The 25146-nt window shown below is 45.6% G+C and overlaps 1 protein-coding gene across 1 annotated transcript in view; it reads right to left on the reverse strand.

Annotated features, from left to right (window-relative positions):
* BGN (biglycan) overlaps positions 1 to 25146 on the reverse strand; it is an 85204-nt gene that overhangs the window by 23291 nt on the left and 36767 nt on the right. The window contains exons 2-4 of the mRNA XM_087710876.1: positions 16001 to 16254; positions 8019 to 8131; positions 6600 to 6813 (exon numbers count right to left, since the gene is read on the reverse strand). Coding sequence (XP_087567002.1) covers positions 6600 to 6813; positions 8019 to 8131; positions 16001 to 16238 — 565 coding nt within the window. The 5' untranslated portion in view covers positions 16239 to 16254. The remainder of the gene's footprint in view (positions 1 to 6599; positions 6814 to 8018; positions 8132 to 16000; positions 16255 to 25146) is intronic.

Below are 25146 nucleotides of genomic sequence, written 5' to 3' on the forward strand. Positions count from 1 at the left end.
TTTGTTTATGGAGTACGTGTCATTAACGAACTTTAATTGAACCTTGTGGTTTGGACTTTTGACATAGGTTTTTGACATAGGGACGTTGGCTAGAACACCTTGTGGTTAGGCACTTGCTTCCTGTTCTTTTGCAAGCTGCAACTCTGTCTATGTGGCTTTCTAATATAGAAATAAAGGGGCCCCGAGAGGCTGTCCAGCCTGACCCAGTAGTTTTCACACTTAATGTGCAAATCTCACTTTACGTCCTACTTTATCATAAGTCCATGTATTTAGAGCCGAGGCGGCGCAGTGGTTAGAGTGCTGTACTGCAGCCACTTCAGCTGACTGTTCTCTGCAGTTCAGCGGTTCAAATCTCACCGGCTCAGGGTTGACTCAGCCTTCCATCCTTCCGAGGTGGGTGAAATGAGGACCCAGACTGTGGGGGTGATATGCTGACTCTGTAAACCGCTTAGAGAGGGCTGAAAGCCCTATGAAGCAGTATATAAGTCTAACTGCTATTGCTATTGCTATTTGCCATACGCTAAATAAACAGATGAATAAAATCAACCAAGCCCTCTTCCGCAACTTGTGGCATATCTTAAATAATTTATCTATGTGCCCTCCTTTTCTCTCTAAGGTAGCTATGTAAAGGAAGAATGAATGCAAAGGGTTACAAACAGGGTGAGACACATACTACACATCGTGATCAATCTTTAGGAGCCAAAAAGTACAATCTGTTTCCATTTGATCATGGATTAGTAAGGCCCATCTCCTCCCACCCTCTGCCAACTCAGCTCCAAATTACCCTGTCTTGAACCCATTTTTTCCCCCCCTTCTTGGAAAAAGCAAATTGTACTTGCTTGCCTGAAACACGCAGTTCCACTCTCAAAGCTTATGGAAAAAAGCAATTAAATGTTCGCTAAATGCGATGGTGATGTTAACAGAATAAGATATGCATATTTGATTCTATGCTGAATCATTTGCAGTTTTAAACAAATTTATTGGTGGAGCAATTTGGGCATTTTTCTACAAGTGGTCTTGCAGTTGTAATAAATCAGATGCATTGAACTATGATACAATTGTTTTTTGATAAATGACACACACACACACACACACACACACACACACACACACACACCCCTCCTTATCCTGCTGATATTACCATCATTTTCTACCCTGGCCCATGTGTGAGACACGGCAGTCTTAAATTGTCCTTAATTTTAATGTAGTGTTACCCTGTTATTCTGATTCTGTCCAACTACAGTCTCAAGTTGTATATCATCCACTGCATTTCACCACCCCTCAGGTCAGCAGTAGTAGTGAGAATGAGCACAGAAGTGCCATCTGGGTACTTCAAATTCATGATGGATTTCCCCCCCCTCTTTTCAAGTCCCCAGTCTCCTTTTTCTGCCACCATTTGCCTATAGACAGGACAGAGTTATTTTACTTATCACCGCAAAGAAAACTACATGGACACACCCTAGATATGGTTGATCCAGATCTATAGGGGAGACCATATTACTTTCGGAAGCGAATGTGATGTGGGAGTTACATTGGGAGCAAGAGTTTCCCAGGACAGAAATGTCAATTATGTCAAATGCCAAGAGTTAGCTTCGAAAACTTCGAGAAGCATAAAGCAAAATATTTCGAAATAGTTCTGAAGGAGCTTCTAGGGTAAGAAGCAAAATGTTTTCCAGCCAAAAACAAGAAGAAGAAGAAGAAGAAGAAGAAGAAGAAGAAGAAGAAGGAGAAGGAGAAGGAGAAGGAGAAGGAGAAGGAGAAGGAGAAGGAGAAGGAGAAGGAGAAGGAGAAGGAGAAGGAGAAGGAGAAGGAGAAGGAGAAGGAGAAGGAGAAGGAGAAGGAGAAGGAGAAGGAGAAGGAGAAGGAGAAGGAGAAGGAGGAGAAGAAGGAGAAGAAGAAGAAGAAGAAGAAGAAGAAGAAGAAGAAGAAGAAGAAGAAGAAGAAGAAGAAGAAGAAGAAGAAGAAGAAGAAGAAGAAGAAGAAGAAGATCCAATTGCCTTTTGAAAAGCATCATTGGGGCAACCGTGGCCTGGATGACTGAGAATCTCCCTAGACACAATGGGAAAGGGAGAAAGCTGGAATTAAATCATTGGGATGGATAAGAATTGGTGTCTATTTCCTGTCTTCACAGAGGGCAGTCAACTGTTTAAGGGGGTCTTCATCCCAGTATATAAAGGTACTAAGCTAGTTGTGCTGATTTCAGATGTCTAGCTTAGCTTTGACTGATTTTGGGCCCTGGAGTCTGATGCTTGTGGAGAGTGTAGAGGCTATTGACTGTGTAAATCAGGGGTGTCAAAGTCGATTTCATTGAGGGCTGCATCAGGGTTGAATTTTAGCAATAGCAATAGCAGTAGACTTATATACCGCTTCATAGGCCTTTCAGGCCTCTCTAAGCGGTTTACAGAGTGTCAGCATATTGCCCCCAACAATCTGGGTCCTCATTTTACCCACCTCGGAAGGATGGAAGGCTGAGTCAACCCTGAGCCGGTGAGATTTGAACCGCTGACCTGCTGATCTAGCAGTAGCCTGCAGTGCTGCATTTAACCACTGCGCCACCTTGGCTCAATTTTGACCTTGGGGTGGGGGGCATTGACAATTCAACGTCACTTGTGTCGGGGGCACCTGTGTTGGCCAAGTGCTAAGGCAGGTTTTCCTTCAGACCCTCCCTCCCTCTCATTATAATCTCCTTCCTTCCTTCCTTCCTTCCTTCCTTCCTTCCTTCCTTCCTTCCTTCCTTTTCTTTTCTTTTCTCTTCCCTCTTCATTCTTCTTTCTTCTACCTTTTCTTATTTTTTCCTTTCTTGCTCTCTTCCCATCTTCCCTTCTTTTTCTTTCCCTCTCCTCTTTCCCTTTCTCCTTTCCCCGTCCCTTCTTGGATGCTCAAATGCAAAACTGGAAACATTTCTCCTTTTGCTTTGCTTTGCTTTGCATTTGTTTTACTAGCCCTCTGCCAGCGAAAAAGGAGCCCAGCCACCCCCCCTCCCAATTTTCAGCCACAACGGCCTCCTGCAGCCCTTTGCCAGCACAATCAAGCTCTGTTTTCGCTGGCAGAGGTACCATGGGCCAGTCCTTTGCTGTTTCCAGGGCGGCTCCATGGGCCTTGAGCAGTGGTGGGATTCAAATAATTTAACAACCGGTTCTCTGCCCTAATGACCATCTGGGTAGGTGGGGCTCGGTGGTCATGTGACTTGGTGGGCGTGGCCAACTCAAAGTCACTCAGGTCGATGGGCGCTTCGCCTTAGCTGTTACAATGGTAATAAGGGTTAACCGGAGAGGCAGTTTCTGTAAGCATGGCAATAAAGATGAGGCTAGAAACAACACCAGAATGTTTCCTTCCTGCGTTCCTTACAGGATTAGCCCTGTAAAGTGGGAAAAAAACAAAAGGAGATTTCTTCCAAGAACCGGTTCTCCGAACTGCTTAGAAAGTTACCATCCGGTTCTCCTGAATAGGTGCGAACTGGCTGAATCCCATTGAGTTTGACACCCTTGGTGTGGGTAGTTCAGCAAATTTGCATTACAAGGATAGACCGTTCATCTGGTATTGTTCTAAGAACTGTCTCTGTTGTTGTAACCTTGCTGGATTCATACAAGGCTGCAATGGTGGCCCACACTCTCACAGGAAATGCTAAAAGTGACTCACTTCCCTTTGTGTTTCTTATTTGTGTTCTTTTTTAAACTTGTAATTCAGCTTGAGTTACACCTGAAAGGCATGTGGAAAGGAGGGGTATACAAGGTAGCCTAGCGATGACTAAAGGACTCCTGATGTCACACCCATCTTGTTCCTGCTGCTGTGCTGAGACTGACAGATGTTTTCCCTGCCTGTTGACAAGAGTGCTGGAGGGTTGGATCAATCCCTTGATCAATCACAAACTGCAGATGTGTATTTAGGGCAATATCCTTTGGAGCAGATTTTGAGTTGATGCAATACATGCAGGATAGGGATTAGCAAAGGGAGTGGGAACATAAATTTACTGCTGGGGCAGTTTTGGCCAACTTAAGGGTGAGCAGCAGTGGTGGATTTCAAAAAATTTTGGAACCTCTTCTGTAGGTGTGTCCTGCTTTCCAGGTCCACTGGTGGAACCTCTTCTAACAGGTTCGGTAGATTTGATGAACCGGTTCTACCGAATAGGTGCGAACTGGTAGGGGCTGCACTGGTTACCGATTGGTCTCCGGATACGCTTCAAGGTGCTAGTCGTCACTTATAAAGCCCTTCATGGTATTGGACCTGGGTACTTGAGAGACCGCCTGCTGCCAATTACCTCCCAAAGACCCATTAGATCACACAGGGTTGGCCTCCTCTGGGTTCCGTCTACTAGCCAATGTCATCTGGCTACTACCCGGGGGAGGGCCTTCTCTGTAGCAGCGCCGGCCCTTTGGAACGAACTCCCCGCGGAGATTCGGACCCTCACCTCTCTCCAGACCTTCTGAAAAGCCATTAAAACCTGGCTGTGTCGGCAGGCCTGGGGTCGATGAGTTCCCTTCCCCTCTCGATTGTGTGTCTGTTGGTTATTTTAAATGCTTGTGTTTGTAGTTCTTGTGTTTCCCTTCCCCTCTTGGGTTTGTGAGCCGCCCTGAGTCCCGCTGGGAATAGGGCGGCATATAAATAAAACGAAACCTGAAACCTGAACCCACCTCTGGTGAGCAGATAGCAAATAAACACTGCAACAGGGAAAGGCCCTAAAAATCTTGATGGGGTTTTGAAAGAGATAATGGATATTGTTGATTATGAGATGATATTTTGAATGAGTCAAATTTGTGGGAGGTGAGAGAACTCCTCAGCTTAAGATACTCTGAAATTTTAGAAGTTTTCCAAAGCTGATCCAGGAGCCAGTAGAATAATTTTGTGAATATATTTGACTTTCTAATGTTAATGTTAATGTTTAATAAATTTATATGGCACCCAATCCCGAAGGACTCCGAGCGGCTTACATAAAAAAAAAACAATTTAAAAGAATACTAAAAATTTAAAAAATAGAGAGACAAGGCAGTTAAAAAGGCACAACATGCACTCAACCTTAGTGGGGCTGGACCTCATTTAAGAGGTCAACAGCCCCAGGCCTGCCGGAAAAGCCAGGTCTTAATAGACTTTCGGAAGGCCGAGAGAGTGGGGAGGGTGCGGATCTCTGGGGGTAGATCGTTTCATAGGGCCGGGGCAGCTACAGAGAAGGCCCTCCCCCGAGGAGCCGCCAAACGACATTGTCTAGTTGACGGCACCCAGAGAAGGCCTATCCTGTGAGATCTTATCGGACACTGGGAGGTATGTGGCAGAAGACGGTCCCGTAGATATCCAGGTCCTAAGCCATGTAGGGTTTTAAAGGTGATAACCAGCACCTTGAAGTGCGTTCGGAAACCGATCGGGAGCCAGTGTAGCTCGCGAAGGATAGGTGTAACGTGGGTGTATCTTGGTACACCCAATATCGCTCGCGCGGCTGCATTCTGGACCAACTGTAGTCTCCGAACGCTTTTCAGCGGCAGCCCCATGTAGAGCGCGTTACAGTAGTCAAGTCTTGAGGTGGAAATACTCAACTTTTGGTGGATTGTGCTTTAATCAATTCTTAAGCATACTTAATGAACGCAGTGAAGAAGAAAAGTATACGCAGATTGCCACTCATGCTTTGTTCCTAAGTAACTAAATAAACCAGAAATGAACACTCTGAAACTTCATCTGAACCCCAAACTTAATTTATTCCTCCCAAATTGCTGGCTTGCAAATTTGCAATTCTTTGGGAAGAGGAAAAAAAGAATTTTTCGAGCCCTCTCTTCTTGATTTTTTAAAATTTGTTCATATGTTCACATGAACAATCTCCCTCCCTACCTCCCTTCCTCTCTCCATGCTACAGTATGTATTTATGCAGGGGAAGATGGTTATGAAAATGTTTGCCAGGAAGGCAAATAAACTCAAAAATATAGGTTGACTGGCTAACTACTGAATAAATTGTTAATGCATATTTGCATTTCCAAAATATTGGGCAACATTGGGGACACAGAGCTGCAGTGGCCTTTTGGTCTAGTCTTGTTTGATATTAACCATATTTATTTTAAGAACTAACCAATATGCCACACAATATTGGGTGTACTTGAGAGACCGCCTGCTGCCAATTACCTCCCAAAGACCCGTTAGATCACACAGGGTCGGCCTCCTCCAGGTTCCGTCCACCAGCCAATGCCACCTGGCTACTACCCGGGGGGAAGGCCTTCTCTGTGGCAGCTCCGGCCCTTTGGAACGAACTCCCCGTGGAGATTCGGACCCTCACCTCTCTTCAGGCCTTCCGAGAAGCTGTCAAAACCTGGCTGTGCCAGCAGGCCTGGGGTTGATGAGTTCCCCTCCCCTCTCGACTTGTATGGCTGCATGACTCTTGTGTATTTTAATCACGTGTATTGTGTTTTATGTTCCCTTTTCCCCCTTTGAGTTGTTCGCCGCCCTGAGTCCCTCCCGGAGAAGGGCAGCATACAAATAAACTAAATCTGAAATCTGGATGCAGTTTTCTGCCTTTTAAAGAACCATTCACCGGGGTCTGTGTCCCATGTTTCTAAAGAAAAAGCAGCAAATACAAAGCATGACTTGGGGAAAGAAAAGTGGGAAACGGTTTGATGCCTCACCAATGCAATTCATGTTCTGGAGCCCATTGAACACGGCCTTTGGGATCTTCTTGATTTTGTTCTCATGGATCCGGAGTTCCACCAAGGAGTTGGGCAGGTTAGGTGGAATCTCCACCAAGTTGTTCTTGGAGATGTAGAGCTTCTGCAGCTTAATCAGAGGACTAAAAGCTTTCGGATGGATCTTGGAGATCTTATTGTTCACCAATACCAAGGCCTGTGGGTAGAGTCATAGAAAGAGATGACATGTGAGCAGCATTGAAGCACATGCTTCTTACATAGATGTAAGAAGGTAGAATCCATTATTATCCTGGCGACTAAGTCTTGCAGAGCTAGAGAAATTTGTGAGGAAGTCTTGCAGAGAAATTAAATGTCAGACTCCTATTGGTACAAATAAGATATCTGCACACTTTTCAAATCCGCTTGCAGAAGGTAACATATAAAGAAAGAAGCAACATTATAAATAAGGTCGATGCAATTGCTTGCACTTCAAAATACAATTTGGGGACTGGAGTGAGACCTCCAGAAATCTTTTAGCAGAATATCATGATAAAGAATACAGCCAGTGGCTTGGGATTTCCGGGAAGCATAAGCCCAGAGTTCCTGTGTTTTAATCCCAGGGGTTTGAGAGAAGTGGAGGTTGGAAATATTTTTTTAAAAAGATTTTTATTTTATCAATTACTTATATACATTCACAATTATATGATCTCATAACTGTTATTAATAATATGTATTTATAACAATTTTTCCCTACAGTTGACAATATACTTGAAGATTGCTTTCTTAACATCCCATAGATCCATCTTATCTTACAACGGTCCTACTTCTTCTTCCCTCCCTCCCTCTTTCCTTCCCTCATCTCTTCTCTCCTACTCCCCTTCCTTCCCTCCCTCCTTCCCCTTCCCTCCTTCTCTCCTTCCCTTCTTCCTTCCCTCCTTCCTTCCTTCCTTCCCTCCTTTCTTTTCTCCTTCTCTCCTTCCTTTCCCCCTTCCTTTCCTCCTTCCTTCCCCCCTTCCTTCTCTCCTACATTCCCTCCTTCCTTCCCTTTCTTCTCTCCTTCTCTCCTTCCTTCCCTCCTTCCTTCCCTCCTTGCTTCCCTCCTTCCCTCCCTCCTTCCTACCCCCTTGATTCTCTTTCTTCTCTCCTTCCTTCCTTCCTCCTCTCCTTCCCCTTCTCTCCTTCCCCTTCCTCCCCTTTAACCTTCCCCTCTTCTTCCCATTCCTCCCCTCTTTGAGGTTGGAAATATTGAAGGCCATTCATGTTCAGAAGTTGAGTGTTCCAGGATCCAGTCCTGGCAGAACAAATAGATTTTCATTCTACACCTGAGGGTAGCGACTGTGTATTCAAAGTGGACCCAACTAGGTTCTCCTGTCCTGCTTATATCCATCAGAAGTGGAGAGGGGGGTCTTTGGCAGTACATACATAGAGGCGAAAGAGCCCTTTAAAGTCATCTTTGCGCAGCTCCGTAATGTGGTTGTTTTGCAGATCTAGTAATGTGGTGTCTGGTGAGATTTCCTTAGGCACTTGCTTGAGACCTGGAAAAAAACCGGAAACAGATGGGTCAGAAAGTCGGGATTGGCTACACAGCAGAGGTGGGTTCCTACCAGTTCGCACCTATTCGGTCGAACCGGTTCATCAAATCTACCAAACCAGTTAGAAGAGGTTCCACCAGTGGACTCGGAAAGCAGGCCACACCTACAGAAGAAGTTCCAAAATTTTTTGAAACCCACCATTGCTACAGAGACAGAAGATGGGATATCCAGGGCAGCTGGGGTGGGTTTCAACCGGTTCGCGGCGGTCCCTGCGAACCGGTTGGTCACCGAACCCGGAAATAAGTAACTTCCGGAAACGGCGAAGGGGCCGCCCGCCCGCCCACGGTCTTTACCCGGTTTTGACGAGTTCTGCACTTCCACGCATGTGCAGGATGCATACAGCGCCTGCGCGATCGTTCAGGAGCAGCTGGAGCGTCACGCAGACGCTAGTACGCATGCATGCACCGCGCGTGTGCACGAGGACGCCGCCGGCCCTGTTCCAACTGAACCGGTTGGAACGGGCCGAGAAACCCACCCCTGCAGGGCAGAAGACCTGGCCAGGTTAAAAGAGGACTAGCTACACTATACTGGAAAACCAAAATGGATGAGGCCCTGTACTGTGAATCACAGAGAAGAGAATGAATTTAGCACCTGCTGAAATTAAGACTGGCTTCTTTTGCACTTAGCTACTCAGCTCCACACATTAGTCACAGCTGAGCTTGCCAATCAGAAAGGTCAGCAGTTTGGCAGTTCAAATCCCTGGTGCCGCATAATGGAGTGAGCTCCCGTGACTTGTCCCGGCTTCTGCCAACCTAGGAGTTCGAAAGCATGTAAAAATGCAAGTAGAAAAATAGGGACCACCTTTGGTGGGAAGGTAACAGCGTTCCGTGCACCTTCAGCCTTTTGTCATGCTGGCCACATGATCACGGAGACTTCTTCGGACAGCACAGGCTCTTTGGCTTTGAAACGGAGATAAGCACCGCCCCCTAGAGTCAGGAACGATATTAGCACATATGTGCGAGGGGAACCTGTACCCTTACTTACATTGATAAGACCATCTACTCAAGCAATGGGGGAGGGGGAAATATTCAAGTTCTTATTTACAATTAGTCAGCGAATTCTTTTTAAAAACCTTGCAAATCCTATAAATATATTAGCAATACGTATTCCACCACTCCACACCCCCCCTTCCTAAGTACCATGAAGTGTAATCACTGATTGGGGTGGGTGGGTGGGTGGGTGAGGTAGAGAGCATCATGGACGGCCAGGAGAACTAAAAAAGGGGGCAGAACTTAGCAATAGCAATAGCAGTTAGACTTATATACCGCTTCATAGGGCTTTCAGCCCTCTCTAAGCGGTTTACAGAGTCAGCATATCGCCCCCACAATCCGGGTCCTCATTTTACCCACCTCGGAAGGATGGAAGGCTGAGTCAACCTTGAGCCGGTGAGATTAGAACCGCTGAACTGCAGATAACAGTCAGCTGAAGTGGCCTGCAGTACTGCACCCTAACCACTGCGCCACCTCAGCTCTTTGTAGTCCAGCATGCTATCCAGTTTCTTTCCTCTCTTGGCTTGCAATTGTTTCCTTGCCAACTCACAATGTATGACCCAAAGCAGCAGAGTGTGGGTTTTCCACACACCTGTGAGCCAATGACTTGAAACAGTCCAGCACAGCAGCGTCACATTCACAACTTGACCGTTGCAAATGCCCACAAGAAAGAGAGCACGAAGATGGGATGGTTCTGCCTTTTAGAGTATTGTGCTGCCTTACAGTTAGCTCTGCTTCATTATGCAGAGGGCATATGATCCTCCAAGTACTCTTGCTCAGTTATACCTGGCCGATGCTTTTGTACCAGTGGTGGGTTTCAAAAATTGTTCGAACCTACTCTGTGGGTGTGGCCTCCTTTGTGGGCGTGGCTTGCCACCCCATGTGACTGGATGGGAGTGGCTTGCCGCCCATGTGACCGGATATGAAGATGCCGACGACACTTGTCAGAACCACCTTAAATTACCTCACACACAGCACTGGCATGCATAAGAATATGATGTAAACTTGTTTTTTAAAAGGCATCTTTGGTTTGCGTTAAAACAACTTCAACACACACGATGTTCTGATTGCACCACAAACGCAGTAGTCATCCTTCCCTTTCACAGAGGCACTGAATTTTATAAATATGAGCATGATAGTGTAGAATAATCATATCCAAGGACCAGTGATGGGTTTCAAAAAAGTTTGGAACCTCTTCTGTAGGTGTGGCCTGCTTTCCGGGTCCACTGGTGGAACCTCTTCTAACCGGTTCAGTAGATTTGACGAACCGGTTCTACCGAATAGGTGCGAACTGGTAGGAACCCACCTCTGTTTTGTACCTAAGCCACTGAACCATAGGGAGCCATAAGCCGCCTTTGTAAGATTTGCTGTTTCCTCGAGAACAGGGATGGCCCGGTGACTTTCAAGAGCCACTGAATTGTCTTGAGAAGCTATTTCGTGTCATATTACAGGGGGAGCTGCGTATTTAAGGATGGTGTATAGCTCAAGGGAAGAGGGCGAATGCTTTGCATGCAGAAAACATCATGTTCTTTCCTTGCTCTCTGTAGCCAAAAAAAAAAAAAAGGGATCACATGGAAGAAACTGATGGGAGGGAGGCGGGGGGACAGAGCTGGTTTGGAGGGACATGGCCACCACCCAGCCAGAGCTGGTGTAGATAAAACAGAAATGCCTTCAAGCAATTTGATTGTCCTCTTTCTGTCTAGAACAGTGTTGCTTCAGGAGCTATCGTGCTCCGAAAATGGGCCACTGGCAGAATGCCAGTTCTGGCTCTCCTGCGTCGCTCAGCTGGTGAGAGCTCTGATCTCATCATTTTGAGCAGGAGCGAAGATGTTTGCATGGCCAGCGTTGAAATATTTTGCAGCGGTTGGAGATGGGAAAGAAATCCATGCAGAAGCGTCCTTTGACTATCTTCCCAACACACGTTATTATGACCTAGAGCTCCACATGTACAATATACCATGAGCTATTCCATACCTGGCTGTCCCTCCTCCTCCTCCTCCTCCTCCTCCTTCCCCCCAAAATCTTACAATCTGGACTGACAAGCTGTGCCTGGGCTCTGATTAAAGTCTAAAACAAAAAGATGTCAGCTTTCCAAGGAATTCCTCTTCCTACATGGGTGGGACAATATTGGCAGCAGACGTAACTCCTTCATTAGCTCAGTAAAATACAGGCCTGAGCCCAGGCGCCACAGTCTTATTCTGATCTGAGTTCTGGATCAGAATAAACCGTGCTGTATTTTGGGTTGCTATTACAGTCACAATATCCTCACGTGGATTCACTGTGACTCTGCCCACATAACTGCATTCATCTATTTACCCTGTTTGCAGTCACACAATGCTAAGTCACGCTTGGTAAATGTGATGGGACTCATGCATGATTCATGTGCTAGCAGTGAGAGAGCCGTTATTCAAGGCTGCAGGAGGGATGAGGGATAAATACTTTTGTCTGCACGTGCCTGAAAAATATCCACAGGATTGTTGCTGCTGTATTAAAAGTTTGTGGTAGAGATCTTGTCTTTTCTTTATCAATTGTGTTGGGGATGCCTTGTCTGGACTGAACATTAAATTCTTGCCAAAACTGCATCTGTTGAATGGCTGCCTGCTCCATGTCTCCTTGTCTGCCTCTGATTTATTCACTAAGTCTTAACTATTCATTTACGGTGATTAAGATGGCCTAACTCACTACACCATGAAGAAACCCTGTTGCACAGCTCAGAACTGTCAATAGTGAATTGTTTTTTTTACGTTGACCACTTCAAATAAGGCCCTTAATGAGCTCGCCCAATGAAGAATGAATAAACGGCTGTAAATGACTGTTTCCAAAAATCAGAAGCAAAAACAAGGTTTTCGAAAGAGAAAATTGCCTGCTCTAAAGCCTTTGAGAGTTTCACAAATGCACAGATAACCCCGCAATCAGAATTGCGTTCCTAGGCACCCTCTTCTTTTTATACAGAAGTTGGAACCATATCAAAATAATGCATTCAGATAGAGCTGCGCATTACAGATAAAAGTCATTGAAAGGTTAACATTAAAATAAAGATGTTTCCTCCTACTTAGTCTTTGGAAACCTTGTTTAAGTACCCTGGGGTAAGGTAAAGGTAAAGATTGATTGATTGATTGATTGATTATATTTGTATGCCACCCTTTTCCCCTGAAGGGGACTCAGGGTGGCTCACAATTCAAATCAGGGAAGGGGGTACAGACAAAAAATAAAACAAAACATAATAATGCATAATTTAAAAACACACAACAGTCATACCATTCGAGACGGGGGCAACAGCTCTTTAGCCCCAGGCCTGTCGGAACAACCAGGTTTTAAGGGCTTTTCAGAAGGCCTGGAGAGAGGTGAGGGTTCAAATCTCCACGGGGAGTTCGTTCCAGAGGGTCGGAGCAGCCACAGAGAAGGCTCTCCTCCGGGTAGTCGCCAGTCAACACTGGCCGGCGGATGGAATTCGGAGGAGGCCTAATCTGTGGGATCTAATCGGTCTAGTGGAGGTGATTGGCAGCAGGCGGTCTCTCAAGTACCCAGGTCCAATACCATGAAGGGCTTTATAAGTGACGACTAGCACCTTGAAGCGTATCCGGAGACCAATAGGCAGCCAGTGCAGCTCACGGAGGATAGGTGTTACGTGGGTGAACCGAGGTGCACCCACGATCGCTCGCGCAGCTGCATTCTGCACAAGCTGAAGTCTCCGAATGCTCTTCAAGGGCTGCCCCATGTAGAGCACGTTGCAGTAGTCCCTTCGCACATATGTGCTAGTCATTCCTGACTCTAGGGGGCGGTGCTCATCTCCGTTTCAAAGCTGAAGAGCCAGCACTGTCCGAAGACGTCTCAATGGTCATGTGGCCGACATGGCTAAACACCGAAGGCACACGGAACGTTGCTACCTTCCCACCAAAGGTGGTCCCTATTTTTCTACTTGCATTTTTACATGCTTTCAAACTGCTAGGTTGGGAGAAGCTGGGACAAGTAACCAGGAGCTCACTCAGTTACACAGCACTAGGGATTCGAACCGCCGAATCACTGACCTTTCGATCAACAAGCTCAGCATCTTAGCCACTGAGCCACCGCATCCCATTCAGATATTCTTACCCAAGAGTACACCCTTGGGTACTTGGGTAATTCTGGTACATCTTGACCAGTGGTGGGTTTCAAATTTTTTTAGAACCTCTTCTGTAGGTGTGGCCTGCTTTATGGGAGTGGCTTGCCAGCCATGCGACCGGGTGGGAGTGGCTTGGCAGTCATGTGACTGGGTGGGCGCGGCCAGCTTGTAAAATGTGGTGAAACTCACTTAACAATGTTCTTGCTTAGCAACCAAAAAGTTGGCTCAGGAACTCTGGCATTGAAGCATGCAAATCTTAAAGCTGCCAAGTTACAAGACCCTTGCACCACTAATCCTTTAGGGGGAAAAAACCCCAGGGGTGTTCAAACTTGACAGCTTTAAGACTTGTGGACTTCAACTCCCAGAATTCCTCCTCTCGCTCTTCATCTTGATGATGTGCGGACGGGCAGGAGGGAGGGATCTGGAACCGGTTCTAAACGGCACTGTAGATTTGTGGAATCTCTTCTATAGAAGAGGTTAGAACTGGCAGTAACCCACTCCTGATCTTGACCTAGGGACCAGAAAGAATTGCTTCACATTCAGAGTCTGGTGATTTGGGCATCGCTGATATGCCCCTCAGACACCCTCCTCTGTAATTTCTATTAGATTATACAGGTAGTCCTAATTTAGCAACCATTCAAAGTTAGGATAAATTTCCCTAGAGCTGCCTGCATCCCACTTCTGGAGTTCCGATGTCCACACACCCTGTGATCATGTGATCACATTTTGGATCCTTGACAACTAGCTCACAGTTACAGCGGTTTGCAGCATCCCAGAGTCACATTACTGCATTTTTTTTGCGGTTTTGCCCGTTTCTGGCTTTTACTTCCAGCTTCTGTCAAAAAATGCAAATTGAAGAAAATGAATTCATTTAACCATCAAGGGACTTGTTTGCTTAATGACCACCACCACCAAAAGGTTATAAATTCAGTCACATAGTGACCCATTTAATGATTGCCTTAATGATACCCACTGTACAACTGTAATTACAGGCTCAATTATAGCTGTAAATTGAGGACTACCGGTAAATGCTTTGGAATCAGTATGCCCTGAAGAGCACAGGTAGAGTGAATCTGAATTTCTTGGCAAATCTCTGGGGGAACTGCAATAAGGATATCTGAGTCACTGGTGGGATTCAGCCGGTTCGCACCTATTCGGGAGAACCGGTTGGTAACTTTCTAAGCAGTTCGGAGAACCGATTGTTGGAAGAAATCTCCTTTTGTTTTTTCCCACTTTACAGGGCTAATCCTGGAAGGAAGGCAGGAAGGCAACATTCTGGTGTTGCTTCTAGCCTCATCTTTATTGCCCTGCTTACAGAAACTGCCTCTCTCATTAACCCTTATTACATTGTCACAGCTAAGGCGAAGCGTCCACCGACCTGACTGACCTTGAGTTGGCCACGCCCACCCAGTCACATGACCACCGAGCCCCGCCTACCCAGATGGTCATTAGGGCAGAGAACCGGTTGTTAAATTATTTGAATCCAACCACTGATCTGAGTCCTGTTCGACCACAGCAGCAACAAAATCACTAGATTGGAATTATGAGACAGAAGAACTTTCAGCCCAATGAATTTCTGCTCATGTAAACAAACTTCTGGTCTCCAAATTCTTTGCTTTTAAGTGCATATATTTCAACTAGGGCTCCAGAATTTGTTGTCTGGGGGTGAGGGGCAATGGCAGCTTCAGTTAAAAATGAAACTGAAAATCACATAAATTTGCCTATCATTGCTAATGGAGATACATACACATAGATACCTACATGTACATTGTTCTAACCCTGGAAAGGGGCTAAAATCTTTTATAAGTCCAAAACCTCCCTGATTGATTATATCAGTGTTTCTCAACCTTGACAACTTGAAGTCCACAGGACTTCAAATTGCCAAGGTTGAGAAACACTGGATTATATGAATAACAAAATAATATAATATGATTTAGTATGAGAAGGCAAGGGAGTGACAGCACAATCAGTCTTGCAGGACTTTCTGTCTTAATTATTAGTTTTTGTTAGTTTCTACCTCTTTAATTTTAAAAAATTGAATAAAGTTTAAAAAAAAATAAGACAGCCTCTGTTTTACTAGTGTTTCAATAGCAGTCTCTGGAATGGCCTGGCAATCCTATTTTAACCTACTGTCCTCCGGATGGTGCCCTTGTCTCAACTCTGAGCTATTGATTTATGCAGTTCTGCACTTGCAAAACACCCATTCTGTTGAGAAAAACGAGGGGAAAACAAAGAGCATCAGGACAGCTGTAGCCCCCACCCTCATGCCAAACTTTTTATGTTGTCAATCCAAGGTCTGGATCAGTGGTGGGTTTCAAAAAATTTTTGAACCTACTCTGTGGGTGTGGCCTCCTTTGTGGGAGTGGCTTGCCGGCCATGTGGCCTGGTGGGAGTGGCTTGCCGGCCATAGGGCTTTCAGCCCTCTCTAAGCGGTTTACAGAGTCAGCATATCGCCCCCAACAATCCGGGTCCTCATTTTACCCACCTCGGAAGGATGGAAGGCTGAGTCAACCTTGAGCCGGTGAGATTAGAACCGCTGAACTGCAGATAACAAGCAGCTGAAGTGGCCTGCAGTACTGCACCCTAACCACTGCGCCACCTCGGCTCTACCAGTTTACCTCTGTTCGTAGCACTAGGATCTCCAGAATGAATGCTGGATCAGAGTCTTGCCCAATTGCTGTAATCTCCTCCCCCCCCCCCCCGCTGAAAAGAGAGACTCACCCAGATCGGAGCATTGGACCACCCGTAGGTGGCAATGGCAGCCAAAGGGACAGAGGCCTGGGTAGAAAGGAATGTCTTCTGCCTCAGCTCCACTCGAAGTAGGGAAGATCCCAGATGCCTCTTCCTCTTCTTGGACCGAGGGATCGTCCATGGAGAAGTCCCAGAATCCTCTTTGTACAAATGGCAGTTCGCTGCTCACCAGACCCAGGAGGGGTATCAGAAGAAGGAAGTGCTCCATAGTGGGAGGTCCCAGGCTAAAGTATGGAAAAAATGGGCAGAGATCAGAGAGTGCTTGGAGTTGAGATTCTCGGGGTCTTCAGAATCAGAGTTTCTTTGTTATTGACAATAATTCCAAGCATGGTATCATTGGGCACTTACCACAGCCCAATGCTCTGGTAAGACAACCAGAGCTAATCTTTGGATTTTTCTCATTCCTCTTCAGTGACATTATAAAGGTAGGACAAACTTTGCTCAAGCCCATTCTACAACTCCCCACATTACCTGTTCCACTGGTTACTCTGTCACAGCTACCCACTTCCCCCACCCCCTGTTTTCCCCTCTCTAGAGATCTAGAGTTGCTGCCCTCCCATTCTTCTCACCCCCAGATGATCATGTGATAAATGGAAATGTCCCTTTTTGTCCTTTTGCATGAAACTGTAGTGCAACAAAGATCTTACTGCCATGGATGAGCCGAGGTGGCGCAGTGGTTAAATGCAGCACTGCAGGCTACTTCAGCTGACTGCAGTTCTGCAGTTCAGCTGTTCAAATCTCACCGGCCCAGGGTTGACTCAGCCTTCCATCCTTCCGAGGTGGGTAAAATGAGGACCCGCATTGTTGTTGGGGGCAATATGCTGACTCTGTAAACCGCTTAGAGAGGGCTGGAAGCCCTAGGAAGCGGTATATAAGTCTAACTGCTATTGCTATTGCTATGGATATAGCCCAGGGAAAGAGAGGGGAAAGGGGAAGTATGGAAGGAGGGAGGGAGGGAGGGAGGGAGGGAGGGAGGGAGAAAGGAAGGAAGGAAGGAAGGAAGGAAGGAAATGCAATGGACCCACTTTTTCTCCAGTAAATTCAAGAGGATATAATTTTCAATTGTTTCCCTCTGATGCTAGGTGCTAAGAAACAAGTTTGAACTGAGTCTCATCAAGCCAACTACAAGCCAACATTTCTGGGCAGCCCAAGGGTAAGGGACGTTGCAAATTACTGTAACTTTTTTTTTTATTTCTGTTATTTAGGGTAACACTCTATTAACTTAATTTAATTGAGTTTAGTTTAAATAGGGAACTTTATTTAATTAATGCAAGACTGACATGGATGTGGCAACAGAATGACTCCCTAATGGAATCCAGATTTGAATCAAGCACTTCCCGGTTGAGACTCCGCACCGTTAATCATTTCATTATATGAAGGAGAAGAGACAAAACCCCAAGCCCTTACGAACCAGGAGGGACGGGTGATGAGTCAGGAACATCAGAAAATGTGGGAGGGAGGGAGCATCCTCACTCCAGTGTTGATTGTGCAATAAATATCTTTCAAAACTCAGCCCAGAATTGCTGGAGTAAGGACTTGGATCCTTGCCAATGGCCTATCCCCCCCAAAGCTGGGTTGACTTGGCAACGTATAGCTTCGTTTCATTCAATCCAGGGCCTGCAAACAGCTGTAACGCTGCCTCTCTGAGGGTGCCAACTCGGTCTGCCAAGAAAGACTCGTTTTGAAAGCACTGGTGGAAGATTTTGCTTTTTCTTGTTTGCAAAGGAAATGGGTGAAAAGGAAACCAGGCTCAGCTGGGGAAGCCTATTTGTTACTAAAGCTTGCTTATTTCAATTATTAACCACACCATACTTCAACCAAAGGCAATATGTTCTCTGGCCATCACCCAGATCCTCCATCTTTCAAGCCCAACTTTTTCTAATTAATTTGGGGCATTCTCTTATTCCTCATTTTTGGGAGATGGGAACAAAGAGTGCCTCTTAGTTCCTGGCCCACAATTCCCCCCGCTGCTAGTTGCTACATTTGGAGTCTCTGATTGCTCCATGCTCTGGTTTTTGACTTTTGCTTTGCATTTAATGAAAGGCTACCTTACTTTTGTTTATGTAACTGAACTAAAGCAGTTTCTGGCAGGGCACTCAGCCGGGTTAAATTTGTCTCCCTCTTTCTGTTACATGAGGTACCTTACCATCTAGACAGCAGTCAACCTCTGCCTCATTTCTCCTCCCATGCCAAAGCAACCGTTAAAACAGTTTTGTCCTCTACACAGCAGCTGCTTCATCCTTCAGATCTGAGTTAACCTCACATCTGGCCTGCAACATCCCTATTATCTGCCTTGGTGGTCCTCTCAGCTATCCTGCTGGGACTCTCCTCCTCTAGTCAGTACAGGATACAAAAAAATATACATCTCACAGATTTTCAGTGCAGCCAGTTATTTCTCCTTTTAATCCTCCTTAGAACAATTGCCATTCATCCGTCTAACAATTCTAGTCTTCATGATGGAACCTGCCTTTCTCTATCATATCTTGCCTCCCATTGCCTTCTAGAACTGCAGAGCAGTGGTGGGTTGCTCCCGGTTCGGCCCGGATTGGGTGAACCAGTAGTGGCAGCAGTGGGAGACTCTGCCCACCCACCCGGATTCTTCTGCACATGCGCAGAAGTGTTGCGCGCACACGTAAGCGCACACACGGGCACAAGCAAACTGATAGCGAAAAAAATTGAATAGCAATAGCAGTTAGACTTATATACCGCTTCATAGGGCTTTCAGCCCTCTCTAAGCGGTTTACAGACTCAGCATTATTGCCCCCAACAACAATCCGGGTCCTCATTTTACCCACCTCGGAAGGATGGAAGGCTGAGTCAACCTTGAGCCGGTGAGATTTGAACAGCCGAACTGCAGAACTGCAGTCAGCTGAAGTAGCCTGCAGTGCTGCATTTAACCACTGCGCCACCTCGAAACCCACCACTGCTGCAGAGGCAGCTGTCCCTGTTTGGTGCCTACCACAGTAACATCTGTATTGCATCCCATGATCTTCAGGTTCAATTCAAAGTATTGGTGATGGCCTATCCATGGCATATGGCCGGGTTTCCTAAAGAATCGACTCTCTCACATGTTTTTTGCCCACCTCCCCGGTGAGATTCAATAGAGTGGGCATGCTGCAGGTCCCATCTTTGAAGCAATGCACCTGAGCGTACTTTCCTTACCATGACATCTGTCCTCTAGAACAGTGTTTTTCAACCTTGGCAACTTGAAGATGTCTGGACTTCAACTCCCAGAATTCCCCAGCCAGCGAATGCTGGCTGGGGAATTCTGGGAGTTGAAGTCCAGACATCTTCAAGTTGCCAAGGTTGAAAAACACTGCTCTAGAATACTAATCCCTGTCAGCCTCTGCTTTGCTGCTGCTTCGGCTGCCATGAAACGGGGAGGGGGGGGGGCATGGTATTTGGGAGGGGTTACTTATTGTGCTGGAGGAAGATTCTGGAGTTCCGCTGCCTGTCAAACTACGCATGCGGAGGAGGTTCCCCGCCAAGGCTAACAGCACCAACATTCCATCTTGGTGATGCCTTTCGAAGTTATCTCACACCTGACACTTAGGAGAATTATGATTGGACTGGAACTGGGATGCCAAGGGGTGGGGAATGGGTTATTTTATATATCAATTGCTTTCGCGCCTAAATAATCAGTCTTCGCTTTGCTACACCTTTAATCATTTATAATTAGTAAAAGTACACTTGATTTCTACCTATGGAGTCTCGTGGTCTTCTTTCCTAATTACTCAATGAAGAGGTGCTGACAATCCCCCTCCCTCCTGAAGTTTGCATTGCCTTGACCTTGTCATCCTCTAAGTCAGGGGTGTCAAACTCAAGGCCCAGGGGCCGCATCCGACCCACAGGGTGCTTAGATCTGGCCCGTGGGGCCGCCCTGGAAATAGCAAAGGACTGGCCCCTGGTGCCTCTGCCAGTAAAAATGGAGCTTGCGAGGGCTGCAGGCTGCCCTCCCGGAGTCCGGTTTTTGCTAGCGGAAGGTTGCAGAAGGCCGTCGCAGGCGAAAATGGAGCTTGGGAGCCCATTTTCATTAGCAGAGTGCTCAGGCCACCATAGGCGCCCCCAACACAAGTGATGTTGAACTGGCCATGCCCTTCTGGCCAATCCCCCCCTCCCTGCCTCCCCACCCCGAGGTCAAACACAACCCTGATAGAGCCCTCCATGAAATTGAGTTCAACACCCCTGCTTTCAGTGAACCTTGAAAATAGAGTTCCCAACCTCCCAGGACCTGAGAGGTTTTTTGTTGAATGATACATGACTAGGTCTTGTTCTCTTTTTTTAATGTATGCTGGTTTGACTCTCCTGGGGGGGGGGTGTAGGGCAGTGTTTCTCAACCTTGGAGACTTGAAGTCCTATGGACTTCAACTCCCAGAATCACAGCTGGCTGGGGGATTCTGGGAGTTGAAGTGCACAGGACTTCAAGTCTCCAAGGTTGAGAAACACTGGTGTAGGGTGTTATTATCGGTTGCCTTTACTATAAACCACCCAGAGTTGGTTGAGTTAGGCAATTCTAGAAATATGATCAAGCAAACAAAGACATTCTCATCAAGTTCAGCAACTACAGCCAAGAAATTCTGGGAATTGTAGTGGCAAACATTAGGGGGCATCATTGAGGAAAGTATTATGTACAGCCTACAAATAGATTAGGCATCTTCTTCATAATATGTAGCAAGTCTGAAGGAGAAGCTGCATTTTCACAGTGCGGATTCTTTGGCAGTCAAATGGAACAAAAGTAAAATACGTAAATAAAATAAATAAAAATTTAAAGATCAATGACACAGGAATGTGTCTTTGAAAAAAAACATTTCCGAAATGGAATGAACAGATAGCATAAGGTGAACAGACATTTCACTCAGAACATCACCATCAAAATTGTGTGTGTGTGTGTGTGTGTGTGTGTTTGTGTGTGTTTGTGCCTTTAAGCCAGTTTTGCCTTCTGATGATCGCCTAAACCTTTCAGTTTTCTTGGCAAGATTTTCAGAAGTGGATTGCTCTTCCTTCCTTCCTTGGACTAAAAAAAATGGACCGGTCAGCCCAAAAAACCAGCTGCTTCATTATCTCTTGCTTTCTAGCCTCATGTCCTAACAACTACGTACACCAAACTGGAAAACAGTAATCAATGAACTCACATGAAACTGTCTTAGGGTCAATATCATTCAACCTTTTTATTAATAACCAAGTTAATTAAAAGGTAATCAAATATGCAGGGAAGGCTGAGCAATGCCCATGATAACAGCATGGGGTTGTAATCTAATCTGCATAGATTGGAAGACTGGACTAAGATTAAGATGACCAGATTTTAACATTGGTAAAGCGGGACAGGGGTGGGGATGGGAGTGGGGGTGGGGTGGTTCTTCATTAAAAATTTGGTCTATATGGATTCTCTCCTCTCCTCCTGGCACGCACCCCACTGATTAAAGCGCTTCCTTTCGCCCACAACAGAGCTTGGGCGGGCGAATCACCGGCACGCACCCCACTGATTAAAGCGCTTTCTTTCACCTGCCCGAGCTCTGTTGCGGGCGAAAGAAAGCACTTTAATCAGTGGGGTGCCGGGAGAGAGGACTGCGTCATGCATTCTTTCCAAAAATCGGGACTTTTTTAAAACGCCGCGGGACGCGGGACAAATTGTTAGAAATCGGGACTGTCCTGCCAAAAGCGGGACGTCCGGTCACCTTAACTAAGATGCCCTTCAACAGAAAGAAAGATGAAGCATTACATCCGAGACAGAGAAAATATAGGGAACATATAGAAGATATAGGATTGATGGCTTGAAAGCACTAGATTGGAAAGGGATTAAGGTGCGGTCATTGACAACACGCTAAACATGGGCCAGGAGTGTGAGACAATTTCTAGAATGGTTAAAGCCATTCTGGGCTCCGTCGTAGAAGTGCTGCCTGAACAACAAGCGAAGTCTTTATTCCCCTCTGCTTTGCACTGATGAAACCACACCTGGATTACTTTTTTACCACTCGATTTTCCAAAAGGTTAGGTTAGAAGGGTTTTGGAAGACATCAACCAAGTTAATATAAAGACTATGAGGCTAGGTGGCAGAACCGTGGATTGTTCAATGGGGGTGGGGGGTGGGGGTAGAAGATTAAGAGCCAAGGTGGCGCAGTGGTTAAATGCAGCACTGCAGGCTACTGCTAGATCAGCAGTTCAGCGGTTCAAATCCCACCGGCTCAGGGTTGACTCAGCCTTCCATCCTTCCGAGGTGGGTAAAATGAGGACCCGGATTGTTGGGGGAAATAGGCTGACTCTCTGTAAACCGCTTAGAGAGGGCTGAAAGCCCTATGAAGCGGTATATAAGTCTACTGCTATTGCTATTGCTATATTAAGGGAAGATAGGATATGAGCCACTTCTTGAGAATAGAATAGCAATAGCAATAGCAGTTAGACTTATATAGCGCTTCATAGGGCTTTCAGCCCTCTCTAAGCGGTTTACAGAGTCAGCATATTGCCCCCAACAACAATCCGGGTCCTCATTTTACCCACCTCGGAAGGATGGAAGGCTGAGTCAACCCTGAGCCGGTGAGATTTGAACCGCCGAACTGCAGAACTGCAGCCAGCTGAAGTAGCCTGCAGTGCTGCATTTAACCACTGCGCCACCTCGGCTCTCTATTCTAGAATAGAATAGAATTCTTTATTGACACACAAGGAATTTGTCTTTAGTGCATAACCTCTCAGTGTACATAAAAGCTATAAGTGATAAATCATGATCATAGTCATCATAAAAATACATTCATCATACATCATAAGATACAACACTTAGTGATAGTCATAGGATACTAAATAAGCAATCAACATAAATCATACTAGGAAATTAAATAACAACAATATAAATCATAAAGATACAAGCAACAAAGTTATAGTCATAAGAAGAAAAGGAGGTGGGTAATAGGAAAGATGAGAAGAATAATAGTAATATAGCCTTACTAAATAGTTTGACAATGTTGTGGGAATTAGTTGTTTACCAGAGTGATGACATGGGGGGGGAGGGGAACTGTCCTTATGTCTAGATGTTCTGATGTGCAATGCCCCATTTAGCGTAATCTTGACAGTAGAAGTTGAAACAATTTTTACGTCCAGGATGCAAGGAGTGAGTGGTTTAACTGTTTTTTCTTGCAGAGGGCTGAGTGAGATTCTTATGTTCCCTTCCAAGTCCACAGTTCTATGACTCTACAAGTCTAAAAATTGTAATTGTAATTATCATTTTAAAATTCAAATTCTCCTCCACATTATCCTAATTGCAGTTGTTTTCATATCAGAGTCGTTCAGCGTTTCTATGGGCTGGATGTTCTGCATTTAGCCGAAAGCGAATGTCAATTCTCCTAAAATGATTCTCCTAGAAAATTTACCTACAGGCAAGTGCTATTCAGAATAAAGGTCTCATAGTTTGCTTTTTAAAAAAAGTTCCTTTTTGTGTATAGAATCCTTAAACAAGTACTCTTTAATTAAAGACACTACAACTGGTATAGTAGTATATGTCCATTTCACTAAAAGAACTGCTCTCGCCATTGCATTGTATTATCAGCCATCCCCATTCCCTAAATTTCCACCCAAAAAAAGAAAATCCAGAAGAAGAAGAAGAAGAGGAGGAGGAGGAGGAGGAGGAGGAGGAGGAGGAGGAGGAGGAAGAGGAGGAGGAGGAGGAGGAGGAGGAGGAGGAAGAGGAAGAAGAAGAGCCGGTGAGATTAGAGCCGGTGAGATTAGAACCGCTGAACTGCAGATAAGTCAGCTGAAGTGGCCTGCAGTACTGCACCCTAACCACTGCGCCACCTCGGCTCATTGGTTGCCCTCTCCCCTCTTTGGAAGAGCTTTATAGCTCCCGCTGCCTTAAGGAAGTTCAAAACATTCTTAAAGATCCATCTCATCCTGGGCACCCTTTTTTTTGAACTATTACCATCTGGCAGATGGTACAGGGTAATAAAAACAAGCACAAATAGGCTGAAAAACATCTTCTATCCCAAGGCCGCAGTGGAGGGATCCTGCCAGTTTAACAACCGGTTCGGTGATGGCTTGCTTTGAAAGAAAATACTGGGTTTGGTGCAGTGGTTTGAGGCACTGGGCTAGAAACTGGTGGAAGATGGAGCCGGGGTGGCGCAGTGGTTAGGGTGCAGTACTGCAGGTCACTTTAGCTGACTGTGATCTGCAGTTCAGCGGTTCAACTCTCACCGGCTCAAGGTCGACTCAGCCTTCCATCCTTCCGAGGTGGGTGAAATGAGGACCCGGACTGTGGGGACAAGTTGCTGACTCAATTTGCTAAAAGAATTTGTAAACCGCTTAGAGAGGGCTGAAAGCCCTATGAAGCGGTATATAAGACTAATAAATAAATAAATAAATAAATAAATAAATAAATAAATAAATAAATAAATAAATAAATAAATACATACATACATACATACATAAATAAATACATAAATAAATACATAAATAAATACATAAATAAATACATAAATACATAATTTTTTAGGCATGAAGTCATTTGGGTATCTCTGAGCTAATCATTCTCTCTCAGTTCCTGGATAAAGGCAGAAGTCAACCACTTCCAAAAATACTGCTAAGAAATTAATTTTAAAATGAGTTAGATGTTCATTATAAGCTTTCTGCCCAGTAGCGGGGACCTACCAGTTCAGACCGATTTTGCCGAACCGGTAGTGGTACGGCGGCCTGGGTCACTGGAACTGTAGCGACCTGCCATGCTGTGCCACGCCCCAAACCGGTTCCCCAGTCTCTTCTGCCGCTGCGGGCATATTTCTGCGCATGTGCAAAACCGTTTTTAGTCAACTGCACATGCGCAGCAACGCACGGCAAGGGCATGTGCGAGCGAAGGGAGCAAAACGCCCTCTCAGAAAAACCGGTAGTAAACTGGTTAGGAACCCACCACTGTTCCCACCATATTAGAATATGTTGCGCCATCACAATATGCTAGGTGAAAAAACTCGAAGCTTTTTCTGCTCACTGCTGGTCATCCACCTTTGAGATCTGTGAACCCTACATTTCACAGTCCCGAAAACTAGAAGCTTATTTTTTTTTTAAAAAAAAATGTACATTTTGCATTAACAAGCCGTTAATTGCCAACTGCCCTTCTGACCTAGAAGAAAGATGATTGGCAG

Source organism: Thamnophis sirtalis, unplaced genomic scaffold (genome assembly GCF_051295495.1).
Source record: "Thamnophis sirtalis isolate CommonGarterSnake01/CBP01778 unplaced genomic scaffold, rThaSir2_p1.2 scaffold_3, whole genome shotgun sequence".
NCBI lineage: Eukaryota > Metazoa > Chordata > Lepidosauria > Squamata > Natricidae > Thamnophis > Thamnophis sirtalis.